The 15440-nt window shown below is 41.0% G+C and overlaps 1 protein-coding gene across 1 annotated transcript in view; it reads right to left on the bottom strand.

The window, feature by feature from the left end:
* The window catches only part of APOO (apolipoprotein O), a 55647-nt gene that overhangs the window by 7178 nt on the left and 33029 nt on the right, over window positions 1-15440 (bottom strand). Inside the window, exon 7 of the mRNA XM_081125082.1 lies at window positions 11563-11643. Within this exon, the coding sequence (XP_080981208.1) occupies window positions 11563-11643 (81 nt within the window). The remainder of the gene's footprint in view (window positions 1-11562; window positions 11644-15440) is intronic.

Below are 15440 nucleotides of genomic sequence, written 5' to 3'. Positions count from 1 at the left end.
TCCTCATGGACTCTTCAGGGGCAGAGTTCGGCGGCGCCCAGGGCCAAGTTCACAGCAAGTGCTCAACAAACATTATCTTTCCTAGGTGGCAGGCTGCTTTAGCTTTTTGGATGAGGAAATAAAAGGACAGAGGAGATTAAAGCTGGCTGCAGACGGAGTGGACCTACCTCGACACTCTCCCAGGACCAAACAGGAATTACAACTAAAATACAGAAAAATCACCCTGAATAATCAACTGCAACTGCAGAAGAGCTGGGGAACACCCTCATAACCAAGGAGGAAAAGGGGAGACCGCACAGAGACTGGTAGGAAGTGTGGAGGCGCGAGAGCACTGGCTGGGCTCCCACAGGCAGCAGCTGAAGGTCCCGGGGGAGATCTCAGCCAGGGGGGTTCCCACTGAGGACTCTGGGGCCTAAACCCCACACTGGGCTTCCCAGCCAAGAGCACCAGAACTGAGAAAGGTGCCCACATAACATCTGGCTGTGAAAAGCAGCCGGGTTTCTATCTGCCAGGGAGAGACGGCTGGAAACACAGGTTCCCTCTTAAAGGGCTAATGCACAAAGTTTCCTGTGCAGCCACTCACCTTGGGCTCCAGCAGAGGGAGGGAAGAATGGACTGGAGCAGTGTGAGGAGAATCCAGGGTTTTGGGCTCTGGAGACAGAGCTCAGAGGGCACCCCTCTGCATTCCTGTGCTGAGTCATTCTCCCATACCTTCCAAGAAGCTTTTGCCAGAGGGGGAAGCGATTGCCCCACCCTGCTGGAAAACCTCTCGCCCTACCCAGAGGAGTTTCTATAGCTCGAGGCTCATTAAGAGAATCAGATTAATTAGCCTACAGCCGGAGGCAGACTTCAGGGTCCTTTGAGTTTTTGCCTGATCTGATTCTGGACCTGGGCCTTGGAAAAGCAGACTTTGGTGTGCGTCTTGGTCCTGTCCAAATGCACCCAGCCCCAACAGAGAGGACCTCAAGCCGTGGGTTGTTGATAGCTCCAAACAGAGTACTCAAGGCTAGTCACAAACATCGTCTGACATTGGCCTGCACCAGAGACCCTCCAAAAAAACTGAGTCTCCTAGCAGGCCTACCTAATACATAGAAACAAACCCAAAGAGGCCACCAAAATGGGGAGACAAAAAAACAAGCCCCAAATGAAAGAACAAGAGAAGTCTCCAGAAAAAGAGCTAAATGAGACAGAGATAAGCAATCTATCAGATACAGAGTTCAGAATACTGATTGTAAGAATGCTCAACAGCATGAAGAAAAGATATGGAAACTATGAAGGGAATTAAGAATGACAGCAGAAACAAAGAATACATTGGAAGAAATAAACATCAGATTAGAGGAAGCTGAGGATCGGATCAGTGAATTAAGAGGACGGGGTAGAAAAAAATCACTCAATCAGAGATCCAAAAAGAAAAAGCAATTAACAAACCAGAGGACAGTTTAAGGGAGCTATGGGACAACATGAAATGTAACAATATTAGCAACACAGGAGTGCCAGAATAGGTAGAAAGTAAGCAAGGGTTAGAGAACCTGTTTGAAGAAATAATGGCAAAAAACTTCCCTAACCTGGTGAAGGAAAAAGTCACACAAATTCAGGAGGCACAGAGAGTCCCAAGCAAGAAGGACCCAAAGAGGCCCACACCCACACACATCATAATTAAAATGCCAAAAGTTCAAAACAGAGAATATTAAAGGAAGCTAGAAAAAAGCAATCTGTTACCTACAAAGGAGCTCCCATAATGCTGTCAGCTGACTTCTCATCAGAAACTCTACAGGCCAGAAGGGAATGCCATGAAGTATTCAAGGTAATGCAAAACAAGGATCTGAAACCAAGACTACTTTATCCAGCAAGACTATCATGGTGAAATAAAGATAGATGGTGAAATAAAGAGCTTCCCAGACAAAAAAAAAGCTAAAAGAGTTTATCACCACCAAACCAGCATTGCAGGAAATGTTAAAGGGACTGCTGTAATAATAAGAAATAGAGAGAGAAACAGGCATAAAGAATTAAAATGGCAATAAATAAGGAGCTATCCATAATAACTTTAAGGACTTTAAGGGACAGATCAACAGCAATAGAGTCATAGTTGTGGACTTTAACACACTACTGATTTCCACTGGATAGATCTTCCAGATAAAAAGATAACACAGAAACAGTGACTAAATCACTAGATCAGATGGATTTAACTGATATTTACAGAACATTTCACACCAAAGCTGCAGAATATACATTATTGTCAAGTGCACATGCATCATTCTCAAAGATAAGCCACATATGTTGGGACACAAAACCAGTCTCTACAAATTCAAGAAGATTGAAATCATATCAAGCATCTCAGATCACAAGAGCATGAAATTAGAAATCAACTACAGTAAACACACTCAAAAACATTCAAACACATGGAGGATAAATAACATGTTACTAAACAATGAATGGGTTTCCAACAAGAAACCCATTAAGAAAGAAATCAAAAACTTCCTAAAAACAAATGAAAATGAACACACAACAACCCCAAATCTATGGGACACAGTGAAAGCAGTCCTAAGAGGGAAGTTCATAGCACTGCAGGCCTACCTCAAAAGGCCAAAAAAAAATTTAGTAAACTATCTAACCCTACAACTTAAAGAATTAGGAAGCTCCCCTGTGAAGCCATCGGACCAGGGCTTTTGTTTGCTGGGAGTTTTTTTTATTACTGCTTCAATTTCATCAGTTGTTATTAGCCTATTCAGGTTTTCTGATTCTTCCTGATTCAGTTTTACATGATCTCATTCATATGTGGAATCTAATAAACAAAATAGACTGAGGAACAAAATAGATCCAGAGGCATAAAAGCATGGAACAGACTGATGAATCTCAGTGGGAAGGAAGGAGTGGGGGAGTGGGTAGGGAGAGATTAATCAAAGAACTTATATGCATATATGCATAACCCATGGTGAAGGCCTGGGAGCAGGGTGTATTCAGGGTGAAGGGGATCAATGGGGGAAAAAGGGGGAATATCTGTAATACTTTCAACAATAAAGATAAATTTTAAAAAATAAAAAATAAAAGGGTAAATGACCTGTTAAAGACTCCAGTGAAATTCCAGTTCACTAAATGTGGCAGGTAGAATAATGCTCCCCCTCCCCTGCAAGATGTCTGCATCCTAATCCTGGAACCTATGACTGTGTTACTTTATAGGGCAGAGGAGAATTAAGGTGGTAATGGAATTAAGGTTGCTAATCAGCTAACCTTACAATGGGAGATTATCTTGGATTATCTGGGTGGGTCCAATGGAATCACATACATTCCTATAGTCTAAAACAGAGGCAGAAGATGGGGTCAGAGAAATGGGAAATAAAAAGGACTCAACCTGCCTGGCTGGAGTGGCTCAGTTGGTTGAGAGTTGTCCCATGCACCGAAAGGCTGCCGGTTCAATTTCCAGTCAGGGAACATGCCCAGGTTGCAGATTTGATCCCATCAGGAAGCGTACAGAAAGCAACCAATAGATGTTTCTCCCTCACATCGATATTTTTCTCTCTCTCTCTTCCTCTCTATAATAAAAAGGACTCAAGTGAGGCTGGTGTGGCTCAGTGGTTGAGCATCAACCCATGCACCAAGAAGTTGCCAGTTGATTCCTGGTCAGGGCACGTGCCTGGGTTGCAGGCTTGTTCCCCAGTATGGGGCGTGCAGGAGGCAGCAGCCGATTGATGTTTCTCTCTCATTGATGTTTCCATCTTTCTCTTCCTCTCCCTTCCTCTCTAAGATCAATAAAATCATTTAAAAAAGGACTCAACCTGCAGTAATTGGCTTTTAAGATGGAGGAAGAGGGCTATGATCCCAGGAATTGTGCAACCTCTAGAAGCTGGGGAAAGTCCCTCAGCTGACAGAAAAACAGATCTTGGGCCTATAAGTGCAAGGAACTGAATTCTGTCAAAAACCTAAATGAGCAGGATTCTCCCCTAGACCCTCCAGAAGGGACTGCAGCCCTGCTGACACCTTGATTTAGCACCAGGTTTCTGACCTAGAGTCTAAGATAATAAATTTGTATTACTTTCAGCCAGTAAGTTTGGGGTCATTTGTTACGCAGTAATAAAAATCTAAAACATTGATAGGAGGACTCTTGATTAATGGGGATAAGCCCTATGGCTTCCTTTTCCATCAGATGTTATCTTGTCAGGCAGAAGTGAAAATGTGCAGTGTCATATGACATCTATCATGGCTAGCTTGCTAGTCTGTCCATTTTATGTGTTTCTCACATGGCTAATCTCACTTAATCCTCAAAACGGCCCCCATGAGCTACTTCCCCGATTTCCCAGAGCTCTGGAGCAGTTTGCAAAAGGTTTCCAGTCTTGTAAGAGGTGGGGCGGGGAGAGAGCCTGGCACACTCACTGTGGATTCCACTCTCTTGGTCTCCAGGTCCACCTTCTCTGATACCAAAAGTGTATACCTTTCAAAACAGATGATCATTTTTTTCAGGATTACTAAACTTTTAAAAAATATATATCTTTATTGATTTCAGAGAGGAAGGGAGAGGGGGAGGGGGAGGGAGAGAGAGAGAGAGACATCAATGATGACAGAGAGTCACTGATCGGCTGCCTCCTGCATGCCCTGACTGGGGATCGAGCCCGCAGCCCAGGCATGTGACCTGACCAGGAATTGAACCGGTGACCTCTTGGTTCATGGGTCAATGCTCAACCACTGAGCCACATCGGCCAGGCTCTTATTTTTGTTTTTATTTTATTGTGGTGAAAACACTTAATATAAGATCTACCCTCCTGACAAATTTTAAGTGCATAATACAGTAGTGTTAACTATAGACATAGTGTTGTACAGCAGATCTCTAGAAGGTAGTTATCTTATATACCCACTGAACAACTCCCCATTTCTCTCTGCCCCAGCCCCTGGCAACCGCCATTCTACTCTCAGCTTCTGCTGAGTTTGATTTTAGATACTTCATATAAGTGGAATTATGCAATATTTCTCCTGTGACTGGCTTATTTCAAAGATGATTATTTTAAATCATTTAAATAGCATAACTTATAGCTATACTGGAGTATGTTTAGAAGGCTAAAGAATTTCAAATAGAGGAAGAGAAAGCAGGACATATTTACACAGGGTGGTGGCTTCTGCTTCCCTTTAATATTCCCACTGAGGCAGCAAGGGCCTGAATACAACTATTAAAAACTCAGCTTCAGAAGTTCGACTCAGTTTTCAAGTTAGTAACGAGTTTATATATTTCCTTATATTTTCCTGCCCTTTAAAGAATTAAGATTTTTCTTTTTAGTTAGTGTTGGACTCTAACAGTCATTCTACAATTCTTTAATAGTAACTTGTAACTTCTTTTAAAAACCTAGTAAAAACTAAACATGACATTTACTGAGACATACTGCTGTGTTTGGCTAATTATAGGACAACTCCAAAAGAGCCATCTGTGATCCCTGGGCCTAACACCTACAACTGGCCTCCATCTCTGATACTCAGACTGGGACTATTCTGAAAGAGTTTCAAATTAGCAATGGACAGTCAATAAATAGTCCCATGCTTTTATTAAGCTCCTAGAGTCAAGGAATGAAAACCATAATGGAAAAAATCAACAAAGCAATTACATAAGAACTTCTGATAATCAAAAGATACCAAAACTGAAAAGACAAGCCTCAAATTGGGAGAAGACATTTGCAAATATGTGACCAAAAATATTAGTATCAAGGGAAAAAATAAAGAACTTTTATAAATCATTAAGAGAGGGACAAACAACCCATATAAAAAATGGCCAAAAAAAAAAAAAAAATGGCCAAAAGACATGAACAGACACTTCAAGAAGAAGAAATCAATAAACCCATGAAAAGATGCTCAACCTCACTAGTAATCAAGGAAATGTCCATTAAAACAACAATGAGAAATTCTGGGACCATTTTGTCATACCAGAAAATGAGGAAACGACCACAGATTACTTGGGTCGCATCAAAAGGACTAATAGCTTCCCCTGGCTGGTGTGGCTCAGTTAGTTGGAGCAGCATCCTGTGCACAGAAAGGTTGCCGGTTCAACTCCCAGTCGGGGCACATACCCAGGTTTTGGGTTCGATCCCTGGTCAGAGAGCATACAGGACACAACCGATCGATGTTCCTCTCTCACATCGATGTTTTTCTCTCTCTGCCCCACCCTCTAAAATCAATAAAAACATGTTTTTTAAAGTTAGAAAAAAAGACTCAGAGCCAACTTCTAATGGTAAAAATGGGACAATTTGAACTTTAATAAGGGTAAGAATTACAAAGCATTCAAACCCCAAAAGCTTAAATCTACAAATTCATAATGATATTTTAAAAAAACTGGTGACCTTCTGAGGGTGAGGGGGAACCAATTCATTACTTTTATAACTGGATAAATAAGATTTTTAAAAATCAAGCATTCGTCCTGTCTTTCCCATAACTGGGTAACTAACGAAACTGTAGATGAGGGAAAGTGGTTCCTTAGTAAAGTACTCCAGCTAATATGTGAAAATGAAATGATGGAAGTAGAAAAACACCATTTTCTAAGTCCAGTGAACCAATGGGTCTAGGCATTGAGCATCAACAGCCGCTAACACCAAAATAGCAAAGAAAAAACCAGACGTATGTGCCTACATAGACCTACTGCCTTGTCAACGGGATCAAACATAACCCTGATTAAGCAGCTTCTGGATCCAGCTGCCAATCTGCAGAAAATGCAGAGAAGAGAAGAGAGGAACTTGGTCAACTGCGCCCTGAGTGTGCAATTAGCAAAACCCAAACTGCTGGAAATTTTACAGGTCCAACAGGACAGGTTCTTTTAACAGATTCATTGTAAGGAAAATAAAAGAATAGAAGGGGAGCCTGTAGATTAAAAGTGACTTAAAAGGCAAAAAGAAGAAAAAAGAAACAGACATAAAAGATATATGAAGTCAGAAATAATAATAGGCAAGACTAAAGTGACAGGGATCAATACTTAGGTGAAAAAGCCACAGAGAAAGAGGAGGGAGTTATCAGTATAAAAGTCAGGAAGAGGGGTATTTTTAGACCGGGGAAGAGGGCTGTGACTGGGGTGGGCTACATTCAGGGGCTTCTGGGGTGGCTGGCAAGGTTCTAGTTTTTTGTCCTAGATGATGGATACAAGGGTGTTTACCCTATAATTCCCTCAGCTGTAAAAAAATTAAATTGTTGAAGGAAAGCACATTCTTGGGGTAACCGGAGAAATCGGAATGTGGACTGTACACTAGGTAATGTTCGTGTAAACAATGAAATGCTAACTTTCCTCAGTAAGATAATGAAACTGTGATTACATGAGACAATGTCCATGTGCTTTAGAAAGGCACACTGGGTGGGAAAGGCAATGATACCTGCACTAACCCAAATGGTTCAGAAAAATAAAAGTGTGCTTGAGCACTCATGTGTCCAATCTAGTAAAAGTGATGTGCAGACCCTCTGGATTAGGAATCTCAGCCTGGTAAAACTCTTAATAAACCATGGCACATGTACAAAAATGCCCACAGGTCTGTGTGCAACAATATAATGAAAACCACCCAACTAGCCATCAACATGGGCATTTTCCCAGAAAGAAATATTCTACAGCAGTGAAAATGAAGAAATTACAGCCACACCCAGCCAATAAACATAATGTTAAGGGAACAAAACAAGTTACAAATAGCACATATAGTAAGACTCCCTCTAGATAAACTCTATATATTGATTTATGTTTATATATATATTTAAATTATAAAGGCAAAAACAGGCAAGCTCAACTACAGTGTTTTAGAATATATACATATGTGGTTAAATTAAGAGAAAAATTTAAAGAAAAACGAATGAAAAACAAAATTCTGGATAGTAGTTCCCTCTGGGGAAATGGAGGGGCCCATGAAGAACTTAAAAAGCATTGGTAATTTCCTATTTTTAAGGGTGGATGGGTGATTGGTATATGTGTGGTTGTTTAATTGTTTGATTTTAAAATGTATATATACAATTGATACTTGAACAACACAGGTTTAAACTACGTGGGTCCACTTACATGCGATTTTTTCCAGTAAACACCTGAACTGTTTTGGATCCAAGGATGGGAATCCATGGATGCAGAGAGCCGACACTACGCATTGATCTATATACCATTTTACATAGAGGATCTGAACATCCACAGATTTTGGTATCCTCAGGGGGTCCTGGAACCAATCCCCCACAGATACCGAAGGACAACTAAGTTTTGGGCAAGTCAAAAGTTATACATTGATTTTCGACTAGGTTGGGGGTCGGCGCCCCTAATCCTAGTGTTGTTCACGGGTCACCTGTATATTATATGTTCTATGTTTGCTTTTTTAAAATCTTCACTTGAGGATATTTTTTCTATTGCTGTTCAGAGAGAGTGGAAGGGAGAGAGAGAGAGACAGACAGAGAGGGAAACATAGATGTGAGAGAGAAACATCAATTGGTTGCCTCCCACATATACCCCGACTGGGGCTGGGGATTGAGCCTGCAACTGAGTTACATGCCTTTGGCCAGAATCGAACCTGGGACCCTTCAGTCCAAGGGCCAACGCTCTAACCACTGAACCAAACTGGCTAGGGCTTATATGTTCTATTATCTCAAACAAAAACAAACCCTAGACCACCCTAGAATGACAATATTTCTGGACACACCCATCTTTGCTTCACAGTTCTGACAAAGAGTTCACTTTAGCTGAAGCACACAAATTTCTCTTAACTGACCAATGACAATGACTGACATGGAAGATAACCTCATCCAAACTTTATTGTTACAGGACTCAGTGCAAACATTTAGAATTCCTAAAATGGAAAAGGGATATGGCAGAACAGAAAAATGCCACAGACTTATTTAGGGTCTTTGAGAGTAATACAGCTCTATGGGAAATAATAAAATTGAGAACTGAGCCATCATTAATACCACTTAAAATTTCAGGGTCTTGTTTTACACAGAGTGTCCAAAAATTTCTTTGACTATTTGTGATCAATATCATGTACATCTGTTACATCATTATAGTACAAACAATTATGAATTACATTGCACCTAATAGAGATTGGTAATGGAATCCTGACTTTAAAACCAACTTCCAAACAAGCTTAGAAACAAATAAAACTTTCCTTCATAAAGTGTTCCCCAATTTCCATCAGAGAGAGTTTCCACCCTCGCCAGTTTAGCTCAGTGGTTAGAGTGTAGGCCCTTGGACTGAACAGTCCTGGGTTCATTTCTGGCCAAGGGCACTCACCTCAGTTGCAGGTTCGATCTCCGGCCTCAGTCGGGCCGCGTGTGGGAGGCAACCAATTGATGTGTCTGTCTCACATCGATGTCTCTCTGTCTTTCTGTCTGTCTCTGTCTGTCTGTCTGTCTCTCCCCCCCTTCCACTCTCTCTGAAAAGCAATGGAAAAAATATCCTCAGGTGAGAGAGAGAGAGAGAAAGACAGTTCCTGGGCCCTAAAAGATTCCTGTTCCAGGGTAGCTTAAATCTTTGTTCTCATTAATAAAACAAAAAAAAAACACAAAAAAACAAAACACTGAAACTGACAAAATCAAACAAAAGGAAGGTAGGGGAATCAATAAAAAACAATGGCATTTCCCTATAAATTAATTCCTGAATTCTAAGTATATCAAATCTGGAATTAATAGAGCCTTCTATTTTTCATTTAAAACTTGTGCTAAATGTTTATGTGCTCAGCACTGACTTTATTACCTATTGAGAACAGACAGCTGTCAAGAAAATTATGCTTTGAAAGTAAACAAATGGCAGAATGTAAGTTCTTCATGACTCTGGGGTTAGGAAGCGAGAGAAAGAAGTGTAGAGCAACCACAAGCTAATTAGACATCTTGACTGTCTCACTCCCCTTAACCATCTCACTCCCCAAACGCAAGCATATAAATTTGAGTAGCTTTAAAATCTGACATTTTCAAATTATCAAAAAAATGCTGGCCTGTTTGACTTGCATTCCAACCACAGTCCTGTTGCTTGTGCACTGGGCTGAATCAGAGCAGAAAAAACTATTTCCAAGCAAGAGGCTCCAGGGGCAACCTACCTGGCTTTGGAGTGCATGTGTCTGCCTGACAACACAGTGAACACTCAGAACTGAGGCTGGGTTTCACTTTCCACACTTCTTTCTAGGGCTGTGTAGAGCTTCCCTGACATTCTTTTATTTTCTTTCCCATATAAAAATCAGTGTGGACTTGCCCTGGCCAGTGTGGCTCAGTGGTCAGGGAGTTGGCTGGTGGACCAAAGGGTTTCAGGTTCGATTCGTGGTCAAGGGCACATACCTGGTTGCATGTTTGAATCCTGGCCCCAGTCAGGGTAAGTGAGGGAGGCAACCAATTGATGTGTCTCTCTCACATCGATGTTTCTCTCTCCCCCACTCCTCCCTCCCTTCCTTCCACTCTCTCTAAAAATCAATGGAAAAAATATCCTTGGGTAAGGATTCACACACACACACACACAAAAAAAAAATCAGTGTGGACTTAAGGAATTTTTTAAACAGGAAAGGAAGCTTCCAAAGAAAATGTCAGAGAAATGAAAGTAACACAATGAACGTTTACTCTTTAAAAGGGATTACCAAACGGCACTTGATATTAATACAGAACTTCCTACTCAAGAGCTAGTTTACATAGGCTCAGTAGAGACTAATTCCTTTAGAAACCAGTACAAAAATTAGTCAAGATTTCACTGGAAGTGGTGATGGCCAGAGGGAGGGGTGAGGGGGCTGGGCAGAGGTGGGACATCTGTAATAGTGTCAACATAAAGAAAACAAAGATAAAAAAAGATTTCACTGGAAGATTATTTATGTATTCAATGAGGAGGGCTTTTAATTTATTCTATAAATTACTTCCAGATTTCCAAGTTCTGGATTTTACCTTTGAGACAGTTATTTATATTTTTAAAAGAGTGTTGTGATTTGAGATAGGAGTCAAAATAAACTTCCTTCGGTTTACAATGTAGAAGGTATGTTAATATAAGCGTTCTAACTCTTCCTTAGCTAGCTATGCCTCTGAGCGCCGGGAGGAGACATGATGCCTGTTCTGTACTCAGTCCTCCAGATCAGGGAGAGAGAAAATTCCAGTAAACATGGGCAACATCCAATCATCAATGTGGCTGCGAGGAGAGATAAAAGGTGACACCGCCTTACAGTTTCGCAACTTCCTCCCTGTCACCTGTCCATCAGCCAGCACAGAGAACCTGGCCTGTAGCTGAATGAGTGAAAGAGCAAGGAGTCTTGGTTATTTGTCCTTTGTCGGGGAGCAAGGTATGTTCCCTTTGTATCCAGTTTTGATAAAACTTTCAGATAATATGCTACACTTTGAGCAAATTATAAATACAATACAGGGGCAATTATGGTCTAGGACTGCTGCGGAAGGCATTTTATGGTTACCACCTCTTCAGCCCTGCTGTTAAGAAGCAAGAGCACAGAAGTTCTCTGGCTCCTCCACTACGGTCATCGGTCGTCAGAGAATCTGAGCGAGAGGCGTGACAAATCAACAGAAAAGGCCAGCTTGAGCGATAGGGTTATCAAGAATTTCACAAAACCCTAGGAAACTACACATTTAAAGCAAAAGGAAGACAATGAAAAAGCTCTTTCTCACCTTCTGGAAGTTCTCCTTCCACAAATCTTCTACGACTATGTATCCTCGTAAACCCCAGTCATACAGTTTCTCCCCACTGACCTTGAAACAAAATACAAAAGATTCACTGCTGGTCCATATGTGACTGGTAAGGAACAGAATTCTCCACTATTCTTTTCCCTATTTCCAACAGAACTGTATTTAAACATATGATGGCTATAGAAGTCTGGAGACATACACATTAAAACTGTGCAACATGGGCAAATAAAAAACAGTAAAAACAGAATAAGAAACATAGTTTGGTCGTATGTAGTTATCATTTAAAATAATCTGCCACGAATCAGGTGTATATTCCAAACTTTCACAATTTCAAGGAAAAAAATGTAGGAGATAACTGCTGGTATGGGAAATTCCTGAAACGCAGATGCAGAAAGGCGACTTGTACCTACCACATCTAGCACATAACAGCCAACCAAGTCACATTCGCCAAGCTGAAAACCAATCATTCATTTTAGGGTTTAGATAAAAAAATGGTGAACCCAATGAAGATGCTCCCAGTCTTCCCAGGTCCCCAAAACATAAAGTCTTCGAGTTGCTACAGGGATTTTGCCTCCTGACCCCAAATCCTTTCTACAACATCCTAAGATATAGGCGCCAGGGTCAAAGAATATTTGGGGGTCAGGTACCTTAAAAGGAACCTGTCCACCTGTGGCTAGCTAGCTTTAGTGGTTGGAAACTTTTTTCAAAGTATTGAGCTTTCTTTAAAAACCACGCTTCCAGTAATTTGCATTCATTGGTCCTATTTATGACAAAGAATGCTGATTACTCTTCCACATGACAGTAACGCAAATTTCTGAAGTTATTCTTTTATTCCTAATTTTTATAATAATTTATCCATATATAACATATTAGTTTACAAAACACATTCACATGAATTATCTCCATTCTATATAACAACCCTGTGTGGTAGGTAAGTAGGCAAAGATGATAAGGAAATATTCAGAGGCCAAGTGACTTGTCTAAGGTCATGGCGCTAGTAAAGCCAGCGCTTGTTGTAACCTGTTGGTTTCTTACAAGTCATATTCTTCCAGTTGCTCCAACTGTTCTTAAAATAAGGTGAGATTCTTGGACCCATAGGGAGCCATTTTGAGCATTCACCACATATATAAAATTGTTTTTGGTGTTATAAATTTCTGAGAGGAAAATAACATTCACTATCATTTTAAAGGTTTTCTACGGTACTTTTATCCAAACACTACTGAACAGAAAACAGAATGTATGTGATTAAGGGGCTTGTCCAAAGTGAGAGTATTCATTAAAAAACCACAAGAATTTAAACTGTGAAACAGGAACCAAATGATACTAAAACAATATCAGAAAATCCTTTTCAATCACTGATGCTTGTTTTGTTTTACTGTGGCAAAATACACGTAACATAACATAATATCTACAATTTTAACCATTTTAGGTGTACAATTCAATGGCATTAAATAATACATTCACAATGTTATGCAACCATCATTACTATCCATTTCTAGAACACTTTCACCATCCCAAAGAGATCATTAATGTTTTATACCTAGTGAAAATAAAGTTAATTGTTTTGTTCTGGCTTACCCTAGGTACAAAATAAATGACAAAACTCCTTCCCACTGACTTTAAAAATAAATTAGAATGCAACTCAGATTTGTATCCTACTATCTTGGTTGTGAACACCAAAGATCTTTTTCAACATATGCTATGGCATATAAGATTTTAAAAAGACCTACTCAAGGGGCAGCCACCTGTGCTTCTCAATCAGCTGCCAGGCCCACCCTATCCATTTATTGTTTAAACTATAGGAGGCTGACATGATGTTAGATTATTTTTATGATCTAGAGCAGGCAGAATGATCCTGTTCCTGAGCTGGGGCTGAAACAGGCAAAACAGTGTCTGCTTCCAGGGCTGCTACAAACAACATCAAGACCATGCTAGAGGGATCTTACTGGAATTTGCCACCAAAGCCATCAATTTCCCATAGCTAGAGCCACTAGGGTCCCATCTACAACTGTAGCATGATCCAGGAATCTAGACTCAATCCTGCCATGAGGACTCCAGGGAGCTCAGTGTCATGTCAGCCTGGCTCAGAGCCCTCAGAGCCCAATTGTGGTGACAGCACTGCTCCTCCTCCTCCACAAGTCTTTGTGTGATATGGAAGTTCTGGCAACTGGTCCCTTTCTCTATCAGCTGTCCAGGAACTCAAAACCTAGAGCCTGCTTTGCTCTTGCCAGTTTTCCATGGGATTCTATGCCTAGAGTCCCACTAAGTTCAGTCAGGAGGTCTGGGTTGGGGCCTGAGAATTTGCATTTCTTTTTTTAACTTAAAAAAATTTATTACTTATTTTTATCCAAAAGAATGTGTTTCTGCCCGGCCAGCATGGCTCAGTGGTTGAGCATTGACCTATGAACCAGGAGGTCACAGTTGGATTCCTGGTCAGAGAACATGCCCGGGTTGAGGGCTCGATCCCCGGTAGGGGTTGTGCAGGAGGCAGCCAATCAATGACTCTCTCATCATTGATGTTTCTATCTCTCGCTCCTTCTCCTTTCCTCTTCTGAAATCTATAAAAACATATTTTTAAAAAATCTTTATTAAAAGAAAACACAAAAGAATGTGTTTATCACAAAAATGTGATGACTACACCACCAACAGCAGCAAAGTCTGCAGAGCTACACTGTGTTCCCTGGATATTTCCATGTCCCAAAGGCCATGTAGGAGGAAAAGAGTAAAAGAAAAAATACTTAAAACAAATCCAAAACCCATGATGACTTTGGGAAGAGACATGACAGGACAGTTTCTGTCTTCTGTATTTCAGCAGTATCAAGTACAATTTAACTTGAGTAAACCCTTCATATCAACTCCAGCACGTTAACTGTACCCTGACTGTCAGCAGCAGTCAGCACAGTGGACTCCTATTTTCAAAAATCAGTTAACATGGATTCAGTCCCAGCTGGCGTGGCTCAGCGGTTGAGCATCGGCCTGGGATCCAGGCGATCGGGGTTCGATTCCCGGTCAGGGCACGTGCCCGGGTTGTGGGCTCGATCAATGACTCTCTCATCATTGATGTTTCTATCTCTCTCTCTCCCTCTCCTTCCCTCTCTCTGAAATCAATAAAGATATATTTTTTAAAAAAAAAAGATGGATGCAGAAGCAACTTCACCTGGTTGTATATTAATAATCCAGTGCACTCAATCAGCAGAGATATTAAACGAAGTGGCAAGGAAAGCAGTACCTGGAGTGCCGGTTTTAAAGGTTGTATGGAGGGGAACGATCAGAATTAGTCAGCTGTCCTAAGCCAGACAGAGACCTCCATGTTTATGTAGGATCACTGCAATTTGTAGACAAAAGGCATTTTTCATTTGTCCACATGGTTGGTTCCTGCAGGTTCCATGAGAATTTGCATTTCTAACAAGTTCCCAGGTGATCCTGATGTTGCTGGTCCAAGGACCATACTTTGAGACCTGCTGGTTCAGTGGTTATGGACTGAATTACTTCCCCCCAAAATTCGTATGTTGAAACCCTAACCCACAGAGTAACTTTATTTAGAGATAGGGTCTTTTAAAGTCAAATGAAGTTAGAAGGGTGGGGCTCTAATCCAATATGACTGGTGTCACTGTATGGTGGGGATGAGATACCAGAGATGCACATGTACAGTGAAAAGGCCATGTGAAGACACAGTGAGAAGGTGGTCATCTGCAAGCCAAGGAGAGAGGCCTCAAGAGAAACCAATCTTGCTGACACCTTGATCTTGGACTTCCACCCTCCAAAACTGTGAGGAAATAAATTTCTGTCATTTAAGCCCCACGGTCTGTGATGTTTCGTTAAGGCAGCTCAAGCTGACTAAGACATCAGCTTTAACCATG

The sequence above is a fragment of the Miniopterus schreibersii genome, assembly GCF_964146895.1.
Source record: "Miniopterus schreibersii genome assembly, chromosome: X".
NCBI classification, from domain to species: domain Eukaryota; kingdom Metazoa; phylum Chordata; class Mammalia; order Chiroptera; family Miniopteridae; genus Miniopterus; species Miniopterus schreibersii.
The sequence above is the reverse complement of the archived record's forward strand: the minus strand, read 5'-3'. Positions and strand labels throughout refer to the sequence as shown.